This window comes from Crocodylus siamensis, chromosome 1 (assembly GCF_052110815.1).
Source record: "Crocodylus siamensis isolate JL-2025a chromosome 1, ASM5211081v1, whole genome shotgun sequence".
Taxonomy (NCBI): domain Eukaryota; kingdom Metazoa; phylum Chordata; order Crocodylia; family Crocodylidae; genus Crocodylus; species Crocodylus siamensis.
In genome coordinates, this window is record NC_143395.1 from 171,684,575 (window position 1) to 171,696,922 (window position 12,348).

Consider the following 12,348-nt stretch of genomic DNA (forward strand, 5'->3'; position numbering starts at 1 on the left):
AACACCACAAGACACATTCCTGACATAACTGCCCATTTTGTTTTGCCTTGTTTTTTATACTGAAGAGTAGTGCACTTTTTGTTAATTTCATATTAAGAAGTTGGTGAAGTATTGGGTTGAAACTGTAGAATTTCTGCTTGAGGCAGGTATCCAGCATAGAAAATTAAGCCAAACACTTTGGTTTGATGACAGTAAGCAAGTGAGAGAGTCTTAAACTGACAAAGGCCACATTAGCCTAAAGTAGACTCAGCCATAAATTGGACCCAGATTTTGCAACAATTTCCCCTGGTAGCACTGCTTGCAGTGAAGCAAACTGGAGATTCACCGAAGGTTTTATTTATATTAAAAATATTGACTAAAATCTTAAAATAAATAGCATAGTCAGTAACTTGGGCTTTGTCTTATTATTTATTTTATTTTGTTTCTTTTTACTAAAAATAGCCCCCACATTTTCAGGTTCTTATATACCATTGATTTTTGTATTGACAACATAACTCAATTGTAGGAGTGGTCAGAGGAAGATGAAAGTGTTAGAGCTTGATAAGGGGCACCTGGGACTTTTAGCACCCTAAATGGTGTGTGAGGCAGTTTGAGTCTGTAGGATGTATATATTAACTGGTTATCGCTATTAAATTGATCTTTAGTTAAATAATTACATTTTAAATAGTCACCTTCAGGTTACAGAATAAATGTAGTATGCTATTTACATTTTTCAGACCTATTGTTTTGGGCTTCCTGTAGAATTGGTAAAAATAAAGCTGACCAGAACTTTTTAGAAAGTTTTGATAAATAAAACTAAACCTGAAATATTTAGAAAAAATGGTCAGTTTTGAATGGTCTATTTCCCCAAGCATCTGTTTGGGGAAAATATATCAAAATGATTGTTCTTTGTTTCAGAAAACTCTTTTTTGACAATATTTCAAACTGTTGATGTTCAATTTCAAACTGTATGCTATTTCATTTTTATATTTTTATTATTCTTACATTACTTTGTGCCAAACCAGTAGTTGCAACACATATGCTATGCGACTACTATCACTAAGTCATAAAATAACATATTATAAAATTAAAAGGTAATAGCGAAGTTAAGCAAAACCTAAAGTGACTTCAAAAGAATCCCAAAATGAAATTTCATAATTCTGAAACAAAATTAAGAGAAAGAGACAAAGAATTTAATCATTAGAGGAAAGATTGGGATTAAGGAGCTGAAAAATAAAAAAAGAAAAAGGAAAGATAGGCAGGAGTAAAATGGCAGAGACGAAGCATCTAGTGCCTTCAAAAAAAAGAGTTTGGATTAGAAAAGTTGAAAGAAGTTAGGAAATGAGTTGAAGAGAAGGTGATGAGATCAGCCTAATATACACTGTAGGTGAGATTTTCAAAAATGCACTGAAAAACAGAGCCCCATTGACTTTCAATGAGATTTGTCATTTTAAGTTCCTTATGTCTTTAAATTCCTTATGTCTTTACTGCATAGTTAATCCTGGTAATTGGCTCCTCGATGAGCCTAATCTGGATTAATGTGTTTCTACTCCTGTGCCCTTATTCATTCTGTACTTCCCATATGTATTTGAGACTGTATCTCATTTGTGCTGAGACATTTTTGGACTCTTTCCAAACAATGATGTCATTTGTGGGGAACTTGTTTGCCCCAGTTGGGAAGTAGTAGGAGACTGTGGGAATAGTGTTGGAGGACTATCAACACTCAAGTGATTTTGCCACCATCTTTACTGCAGAGCAGGTGGAGTACAGCTTAAGTAAAGCAGGACCTGCCATCTAAGCCACATTCCCTGCCACACAAGTGAACTCACCTCCAAGCCCTCAGGCATTCAGAGCCAACATTAGTAATCATCAGATTGCCATTTTTATATTGAAATCTGTCAAAGGGGACACATAAAAGCTTTTTTTTTTTTAAATTTTGGAGGTTCCTTTTGTGGAGATTTTTGGTACTGGAAAAGATGCCCCACACAAAATGAGCAAAAACTTCATGCCTGGAGATCCTTGCAGAGAACCTGTCCCTTCCACTGCCTCCAGGGATCCTTATCTTCCTTCCCAGCTGCATAGTAGTGTATCTTAAATGAATGTTTTCTCACAAGTGCATGTTCCCAAACTGCCAGATCAAAAGGAGGTTCTACAGAGTGGAAAGCTGGGTAGAAAAGGGATCATCAACATGATCCTCTACTGATCTCTAGAACAATGTTTAAAACATGAATTCCAGACCCTGTGGTGCTCCATGTGGGTCTGGGTTGGTAGGTGTGCGGGGTATTTGATGCCACTTGGGTGAGCAGAATGTTTTACTCATAAAAGAAATGGGGGTGCTTTGGTGCCACTGAGGAGATTTAGGGGATTGTGCTTAGAAATGATCTGAGATTAATAATGGTATAGAAAAAAATTCTGAGGGATGAGGGGAAATCTGAGGAACATGAGAAAAAGTTTACTTATATGGTAAAAACTGTGTTAACCGGCACTTTAGTAGCCAGAAAACTCTATTAACCATCATCCGAGCAACGCGGCAAAAGTGAAACCAGAAGTTCCCCTTCTGGGGGACTTCCCATTTCACTGCTGTGAGTTGAGTTTATCTTCGCCACTGTTTTGGTCCACGGCCCAGGGCAAAGCAGCCTGTGCGGGAAAAAGCAGCCTGCGCGGGGCCCCCCTCACTGTCCCCCAGCACACTGATGCCGGGGACTGCACCAGACAGTGCACATTTGATTAACCAGAATATTTGATTAACCAGCATCCTCCATTCCCGAGGGATGCCGGATAACAGAGCTTTTACTGTAGTACCCTATTTACCTGAATCCAAGATGTCTTCACATTTAAGACAACCCCTCAATAATTAGATTTCATATATGGAAAATGTATACATTTGTCATAATTTTCTGTGTATAGAATCTAATTGTTGGAGAGTTGTCTTAAATTCATCCCCTCCATCCCCCCTACATCAGGGAAAGCAGCAGCAGGGGGTATACAGTAAGACAGCAGGCAACAGGTGGTAAACGCCCCCATGACTTGTCCCCCTAGCCATGCAGCAGTGGTGGCAGAGGTAGCAGTTTCACTATCTCAGGGTCACAACTGCTGCTGCTCATTGCTGTGTGGCCAAGCCAGAGCTGCCATGTGCTCCATGCCCTGTGAGAGTATGGAGCCAGAGCTGTGCTTGACAGCAACAGGATGGGGGCAGAAGCTGTTGGGGGCAGGCAGAGGAGGGGACAGGTCACGTGGCTGCTGCAGCTCTGACTCTGGCCCTGGCCTGGGTTTGGGGCTGTACTCAGAGCTGCAGCAGTTGCCTACCACCCCTCTGCTTTGTACTCAAATCCAGGATAAGGGGCTCTTTCCCTCATGTTATACAAGGGGGGAAGGATGCATTTTGGATTTGAGTAAACACAGTATATTGAAAGTGGAAGTATTCTTAACAGAGCTAGTCAATGACTTTGTTTTGATGAGTACCCTTAAATAAGTGATTCATATCCATGTTACCTGTACATTGGTTCTCATTAGCTATTATGTTTCCATACTGTGACCTGAATACTGTCAAGGGGGTAAGCTTGGCTATCTTAAAATAGAGTAGAAAGCCAAAAGTTGACAAGATAGGAAATTGCTGGATCATCAGATCAATAGATTCAAAGATGACTAGGTTGTGTAGCTTTATGCAATTTAAACATTTGTGCAGGGAGTCTACCCACATGCAGTATTATTGACAGCTACAGATCAATGCTAATTTTTTATCATTTTCAACCTACAAAACCCTCTTGACCCTGTTGCCATCTTAGGGGCATTTCAAGTAGTCAAAAGCAATCAAAGTAGACAGTGTAAAATTGCCAGAGTTCTTAAGACTGAGTAATCTTGACCACCCCCAAGATCAAGCCTGCGAGGTTAGTTAAGGAAGCCAGGTGCATTGCATTCTGGATGCCACTGTCTTTCAGATGCATGAAAGAATATGTTAATTTGTTTCCAGACTTTAAGTGGCTTCATTGCTCATGAATTAAAAAATAAACAAACAAAAAAGGCAATCTGAAGTGAATCGACAAGGATAAATTATTCATGCCTCACATTCCCCTGTTTTATATTTTGAAAATGTGTTAAAACAGTGTTTTATTTTAAATAACTTTTCTTCGATCAGAATTTATGGTTGGAACAGTGAAAATCACTGGACGGAGTATTGTTAACTGTTTATGTTGAAACTTTCAGTATTACCAGTTGCTTCACAGAACAAATTGAAAGATGAATTCTCCTGGAGTAGCTGTCGTAGCTGAGACAGGATGTGGTTGGTGGCCGTAGAGACCAAAGGTCACCCTCCCTTTTGGAAGATGAGGCTCTGGACTTCTGGGTGCACAGCAGAATGTGATTGGCTAGGCTTTACAGCAGGCTTTCAGTTCTGTGTTAAGGCATGTTTGGATGAAAAATCATATCACCATTAAGTATATTTTCTCATTGCTTCAGTGCAAAGAATAACAATGTCCCTGTCCTAAAGAGCTTTCAGTACTCGCACTTGCAAATATACACAGGTGACTCTCCTGACATGAGTTTGTCCAAAAGGAAAACTGCTCAAGTGCATGCAGTTAATCACACACCTAAGTGCTTGCAGGATTGAGCCTAAATTAATGATAGACTGAGTGAGAATAATGGACAATAAGGGGCAAATATAGAAAAAAGGAGAAAAGTTACAGTCGTCATCAGACTTCATGAATCCTCAGTTTCATGTGTCAACTTTTTGTTTTGATGAACGATTTAATGTATTTGTTTTTACTCGTAAATGAATTCCTTCTTATTGGCAACACAGAAGTAGTGGCTATCCAGGAGGTGTTGGAATGCATGTGATTGGGAAACTATTCTGTGAAATAGTCTTGATCCTGCAATCAGACTCGTAGATATGAATCCTGACAATAATATGGAAGTCCATTTAAGCTGAGTGAGTTCTGAATGGTCAAAGGGGTTTGTCCATGTGGATCAGATTGAAAAAAATGAGGTGGAGCCAGAGATGAAAAGGGTAGAAATGATGGGAACCCCTGTTTTTGATTTTAAGAAATAGTTCATTTTTCTATCCCCAAAGGTCCCAGGGGTGCTTTTTGTAAGCAATAGGTCCATTGCAGTAGAATTAGAAACCAAAAATCACACAGGAAAACGTTCAACGTTAGTAAGTAAAGGCATATGCACTGTGACTTTTTAGACAGCCTCTGAAGTTATTCAAGGACAGTTATGTGTGGACGGGGGAGTCCTACTGCATGTTCTGGAAGAACTTCCCCCAACCATTTTTTTTTTTAATATTATGTGTAAACTAATTGCTCTTCAAGAAGGGCTTGTAGAAGCCAGAGATAAAAATCATCCCTGGAAGGAATAGTTTAGCAGTCTCCATAGGACAGGAGGAACAGCAGACAAGGAAATCCTTCCATCCTTGTTTCAATTCCAAAACTGGTGAGGACTAAAAATAATTAAATGATGGGGTTTTAGCAGGAAAAATATAGGATATTCTTAAAATGATGCAATTTTTCTTTTTATGAAAGAAAAATCTTTGTCTTGTAGGATTGTCTTCACTGGAACCCATCCCTTGATTGCACAGCTTACAAGAAACAGGGCCATTGATTTTTTACAATCCTTATCGTTCTGTATTTGTACTTTCCACAAGCCTTTGTGTAACAATTGAGAGGCAATAATTTAAAGTCATGTGCTTTCTCCCTCCTTTCCCCACCCCCAAAGCATGGAATGTAAATTTTAGGCTTTTAAAAGTTCTATTTTTAAAGCCTAATAGATAACTGTCCTCGTAAAAACTATTAATACAGACCACAGCCAATTGTAAAGCTAATTTTAATCATGTTTTGTGCCAGCATAATTTCTGATGCCAGATTTTTATGCCAAGCATGAACTTCAATTTGAGCTCTGTACTTTAACCTGAAGTTCATAATTTTGCATTGGGCTGTATAGGTTTTTGGCTGTGGCAGTTTGAATGCTTCCACTTTCAAGGATCTAAGCCATAAATGTTTATTAAAAGAATCTATAATGAAATCAGTTTTGTTATTTTTTTAATGGCTGCCTTGAGTATGTTGGATGACTGAATGCAGGTTGTTAATCATTAAGTACTCATGTTACAAAAAGTGTTTGATAGTATTGCCATCTAGGGGCTGAACTAAATTCTCCATACTGAAATAAACTGTAATTGAACAGGTGCTGCTATTGACAATATACATATGTTTTTGCTTTATAGCCCACATGCTTTCCATGTTTCTTATGACAAAAGATATCTCTAAATGTCCCAGAGCAGCCAACACTTTTTTATATATAATCTGTTCGAGGTGATTACTATTTGCATTTCAGCTTATGCTTTTTTGGCAGAGATGATCAGGAATTCCTAACAAAGAATTATACTTTTTTGCATTATTAATCTTGCTAGTGTTTGCCCTGTTTAACAGAAAAAGCAATCATTTATCAGAAAAGTATGTTTATAATCTGTACTTGTGGCATCTTCAGATTTAATATTCATAATGGTCATTCAAATTCTTTGCTATATTTATCTAAAAGACTAACTCATTGTTGTGGGGAAATAACTATTTAAATATTCATGATCTAACTTTTAATATTTTAAAAAAGAAATTAATACTTCTGTAAAATTTGTTGCAGAGTCTGGTAGCTTAACAAATGTTTAAATATTAAACAATTCAAAGTGTTAGCATTTAGCAACTTAATATGACTTATTGAAACAGGGAAATTGACTTCAGCCATTTTTTCCGACATAAAGAAAACTGAATTCCCTGATTCCTGTTCCTGACATCCACCTCCTTAATGAAAAAGCACAAACAAAAATGTAATGAAATATATGTGTGATCAATGGAACCCATCCTGTTCCCCTGATGAAGTTGATCTAAAACCCTTTGTGCCAAACTCTATTGGTCCTTCTGTTTATTTCTCCCTGTCTTTTTGTTGAAGTGGTGTTGAAACTGGTATTTGTATGTCTCTATGCTATCAATAGTTTTAAGAAAAGATGAAAGCCTATGTTGGTTAACAATTGAGTCATAATGGATTACGGTGGCTATTTTACTCAAAGTCTAGTGGCAATTTAACCATGTGGATGGTTGATTTATTTTATATCTGTAGACAAAATTCTGATGTGAATCCAGATTATGTCACTTTAATTTTCTAGAATATACAGGAAGGAGCATGATTTCTGTATAGAAGATATAAGGTGTGGGAAGCACAGTCCCATTGAGATGTGTTACAAAGACCCCTAAGGACTGATCTATCAAAGAACTACAGAGCCTGGTCCTGACACAGGGAAGCATTTAGGCATGTGCTTCCTAACTTGGGACGACTCATTTCTTTGAAGTAAAGCAAATGCTTAAGTGCTTTGCTAAATGAGAACCAAGGGCTCAGTACCTCAGAGAGCTAAGCCCCAAAGGTTCACCTTGAAGATCAATTCCCTGCAAAGTGCAAGGGTTTTTATTCAAGGTTCAGCTATAGTACTGCATCCAAAGGGAGGCTGGAAGTTAGATGGGGTGCTCTGTGGAAAGATTAGGACAACTTCACAGCCAGGAGCCAGTTCTCCAGTGCAATGCTGACATAAACCAAAAACACTGATTGTTGTTGTAACTAAAGAGGAAAATAAGCTGTATTTTTGTTATAGGGAACAAACCATCAGGCTCATTTGTTTGGACTGAAACCATTTACAGCATACCATATTTGTGTCGTGGCTATGAACAATGCTGGCCAAGTTTCGAGCCCCTGGACTTCTGTGCACACACTGGAAGCTTCACCAAGTGGCCTCAGTAACTTCACTGTGGAGAAGAAAGAGAATGGCAGAGCATTGTTACTGAAATGGTCACCGCCTTCCACACCGAATGGAGTAATTAAGGTAATCTTCAACTTGAACCCATATTTTACAAATACAATATGATACAAGGAATATATGAGTGCCTGTTATTTGCTGGGTCTACACAATTCAGGTTTTTTTGTTATTATACAGCTATAAATATCAAGAACAGCAGAGTAATCCTACCCTTCAAAAATGCAAGAGGGAATTTTTAAGGGTATTTTTCAAGCCTAGTGAATTGAGTATTTTGCTTTAATGGAACAGTGTCTACTTAAAGGATACTTCCAGGTTGATTTAGCCTTATTTCTTACATTAGATTTTGCTAAAATAAAGTTTCAGAAAACCGAGGGCCTGTGAACTTGTGGCCGTTTTTGAAAAAAAAATGTTTTTGTTTCAATGTAAATATTCACTACAGGGTTTGTAACCAAGAGAATGTCATTTTTTAAATTTTTGTCAATTCAGGAGAGCCAGGAAATGAAACTAAAGTAAATAGAAAGTAAATAGAATGAGAAGTGTTACTGACCTAGATTGTTTTCAATGCCCATAATGAATTAAATGCAAAAAGCAACAAATCAGCATTAATCATGAAAAGTAGAGTAAAACATTCTTTTAGCTTTAAGCATCTAAGATATTATTAATAAAACACAAATAAGGAAATTAGGTTCTAAGTCATAAGGTAATAATCCTTATTTAGTTATGAAGATTAAAGGTTGTGAATAACTAAATATCTCTCCTAGAATTCATTTGCAAATTTTGCAAGTGATTTGTTTTCTTTTTCTTTCTATTTTTTAATTTTGTTTTGCAGAATTACAATATTTTAAATGATGAAAATCTGGAATATAGTGGTTTATCTCGTCAATTCCTCTTTAGACGCCTTGAGCCTTTCACTCTGTATACTCTAGCACTTGAGGCTTGCACTGTGGCAGGTTGCACTCGCTCTTCACCCCAGCCAATCCAAACAGATGAAGCCCCTCCTGCGTCTCAGCTGGCACCTGTAATCCAGTCAGTTAATGCTACCAACATTGAACTCAGTTGGTCTGAGCCAATTAATCCAAATGGAAAAATAATTCACTATGAAGTTATTCACAGATGCACAAAAGAAAATGCTTCAGGGAACAGAGCAACAACAGTAGAAGAGAAAATTGTTTTCAGAGAATATAACGTTGGAAGTAATACATTTATATATAATGATAAAGGTTTACAGCCGTGGACAAGGTACGAATATAAAATACGTGTCTGGAATTCAGCAGGTTATGCTGACAGCTCTTGGTCAGTGGCAAAGACCAGTCAAGCTGCCCCTAAAGGTCTTGCTGCACCTAGATTATACCATGTGGCACATAACCCCAATAAAGTGCTCATTTCATGGGTCTCCCCAGAAGAGCCCAATGGTGTTCTCCAGTCATACAGGCTACAAAGAAATGATACTCTCTACCCTTTCAGCTTTGATGCTAAAACTTTCAACTATACAGAGGAAGACTTACTGCCATACTCAGTGTACAGTTATGCTGTAGTTGCCTGTACAATGGGAGGCTGTTCGACCAGTGAACTAGCCAGAATACAAACTCTTGAGGCAGCTCCAGCATTAGTGAATCCCCCATCCCTGCAGGCCATCAGTGCCACTCAGATCAGTGCATCTTGGTCACCACCCCAGGTTCAAAATGGAGAAATCACTAAATATATCTTGAAATTAAACAATGAAGAGTATTTTATTGGAAAGAGTTTACTCAGTTTATTGATTTCAAACCTACAGCCTTACACACAGTATGATTTCAGCCTGGTTGTCTGTACTAATGGAGGCTGCACATCTAGTAAAACCCACTCTGTTTTGACAATGGAAGCAGCTCCATTAAATATGGAGGCTCCAAACTTGCTGGTCACAGGATCAGAGTCAATAGAAATCTCCTGGAAAAACCCAGTTAATCCTAATGGTAAAATTACAAATTATGAGCTGAGGAGAGATGGAGTTCTTATTTATTCAGGTCTGGAAACTCGATACCTTGACTTTGCATTGACACCAGGTGTGGAATATAGCTATGCTGTGACTGCAGATAATAGTCAAGGAAGCGCAACCAGCCCATCAACCAAAATTAGAACCAACCCATCTGCTCCATCTGGAATGTTACCTCCTAGACTGAGGGCATGGGCCCCCAAGGAGATTTTGGTGGCATGGGATGCTCCTGCAAAAGTCAATGGTGAAATAAAAAATTACACAATCTCCATTCGGGAGCCTGCTGAAACAGGAAAGAAAACTGTTCACTTTGATTCGTCTCATGTTTCTTTTGCAAGACAGTCCTACATTGCAACAGAATTAAAACCCTATCATAGGTAAGTTCCAGATTTTTAATTTGATGAATGAATGTCACCAGGTAATTACTAGGTTTTTGAGACTTGTTGATACTTAAACCTCCTCAAAAGACTGTTTTGTTTTCTACTAAAAATGAACGCAGATGGGAGGGGAGGAACATATCACATCTGTTCGGTTAAACAAACATACCCATGGAGTCTCAGTTCCTAACGTCCATTGTAAAAGAAGAACACCTTAATTTTTTTATAACATCAGCCTATTTTACGACTGTCTTGGAAAGTATGCAAGGTGAGTCCAGGGTGTAAGCAAGGCTAGGGCCAAACTGAGCTTGTAGACTCAGAAGCTTACAGCCTTGTCCAGTCCTACAATTTTGCAAGTTGACTATATTGTAGAAGAAATGTAGCTTTGTTTTATAAAGCAGGAAAATAATGCAGCTACGATTTGTGGCCAGCTCATTCCCACTGTAATGAATTTAAGGTCAATAAATGAATTTTGTGTGCCCTTGTTGCCAAGTAAGCTGACAGCCTGCTGGGCTGCATTAGTAGGAGAGTTGCCAGCTGATCAAGGGAAGTGATTATTCCCTTCTATTCAGTACTGATGAGGCCACATCTGGAGTCCAGTTTTGAGCCCCCCACTACAGAAAGGATGTGGACAAATTTGAGAGAATCAAACAGAGGGCAACAAAAATCATTAGGGGACTGGGACACATGACTTCTGAGGAGAGGCTGAGGAAACTGGGCTTACTGAGTCTAGAGAAGAGAAGACTGAGGGGAGATTTGATAGCAGCCTTTACCTACCTGAAGAGGGGTTCAAAAGAGGTTGGATCTAGACTGTTCTCAGTGGTGGATGACAGAACAAGGAGCAATGGTCTTGAGTTTCAGAAAGGAAAGTTTAGGTTGGATATTAGGAAAAACTTTCTGACTAGGAGGGTGGTGAAGCAACAGAACAGGTTATCTAGAGATGTGGTGGAATCTCCATCCTTGGAGGTTTTTAAGTCCAGCAAAGCCTTGGCTGGGATGATCTAGCTGGGGCTGGTCTTGCTTTGAGCAGGGGGTTGAACTAGATGACCTCCTGAGGTCCCTCCCAACCCCGATTTTCTTTGCTTCTATGATTCCAATTTGTCTTTTTACACTTTATTTAGAATTTTAAGCTATCCTACTCAAGTCCCTGTAAAACTGTTAATACAAAATCTGGGTGGGTCCTCCTTCCTCCTTCTCTCTGCCTTTTTCTGATTCGAACCCCCTCTCCACATTACATCTATTACTCAATTATTTGTTAATTCTACAATAAATTTTAAATGGCTACATGTGCATATTACCTATCATGCTTTAAAAAGGTCCAACCAACTATCAAGTTATTGGTTAAAAATGTGTAATAACTTTATAGCTCAGGGGCAGGCAAAGTCCAGCCTGTGGGCTGGATCAGGCTCACGGCAGACTCCAGTCCCAGCAGCCCCTGCCCATGTTGCTGTGGGTCAGTTTCTATGGAGACCCCAGGAACAGTGGAGCTGTGGCAGCATGGGGCCAGGGTTTCCATAGAGGCCAGCCCCAGCAGAGCTGGCAAAGTGTGCAGCAGGGCAGCGAGCTGCTCCAGGGCCAGGATCCTGCAACAGTGACAGCATGGTCCAGAGCTGGGGCAGAGCTGCAGTCCACTGCCTGCATACCCCAGGCAGGGGCATGCAGGCAGTGGATTGCGGCTCTGCACCAGTCTGGACCATGCTGCCACTGCTGCAAGATCTCGGCCCTGTCCCCAGAGCAGTGCCCTACCCGGGCGCATGCCCTGCCCATGCTGCTGGGGCTGGTCTCTCTCCATGGAAACCCTGGCCCCATGCTGTAACTGGTCTGCTGCTGCTGGGGTCTCCATGGAAATGAGCTGCAGCAATGTGGGCAGGGTCGGCTGGGAAATGGAGTCCAGCCGCCAGCCAGATCTGCCATGTTGCCCAGCTCTGTTGTAGCTGGTTTCTATCCAGGTTTAATTTGCATGTGTAGATAGTTCTGTGGTTAGGAGACTGAAGCCAATGTGGTCTCCCAGCCACAGGGGTGACGAAGCACTTCAGGCAGTGGCTGGGAGACTGCATCCGGGAGATTGCAGCCACTGTGATCTCCCAGCTATGGAGCTCTCCATGCACCCCCACAGCTGGGAGACTGCAGCAGTACCCCAAAATTGCAGGGGCTGATTGTTCCATGCCTGAAGGAACTCTTGGTCCTGGCTGTGTATGGGGCTCAGCTGGGACCAAGAGCCCTGTCAGGTA

The 12,348-nt window shown here is 40.0% G+C and overlaps 1 protein-coding gene across 1 annotated transcript in view; it reads left to right on the forward strand.

The window, feature by feature from the left end:
- Nucleotides 1–12,348, forward strand: part of USH2A (usherin) — a 653,616-nt gene that overhangs the window by 593,866 nt on the left and 47,402 nt on the right. The window contains exons 61-62 of the mRNA XM_090031530.1: nucleotides 7,607–7,834; nucleotides 8,598–10,117. Of these exons, the coding sequence (XP_089887656.1) occupies nucleotides 7,607–7,834; nucleotides 8,598–10,117 (1,748 nt within the window). The remainder of the gene's footprint in view (nucleotides 1–7,606; nucleotides 7,835–8,597; nucleotides 10,118–12,348) is intronic.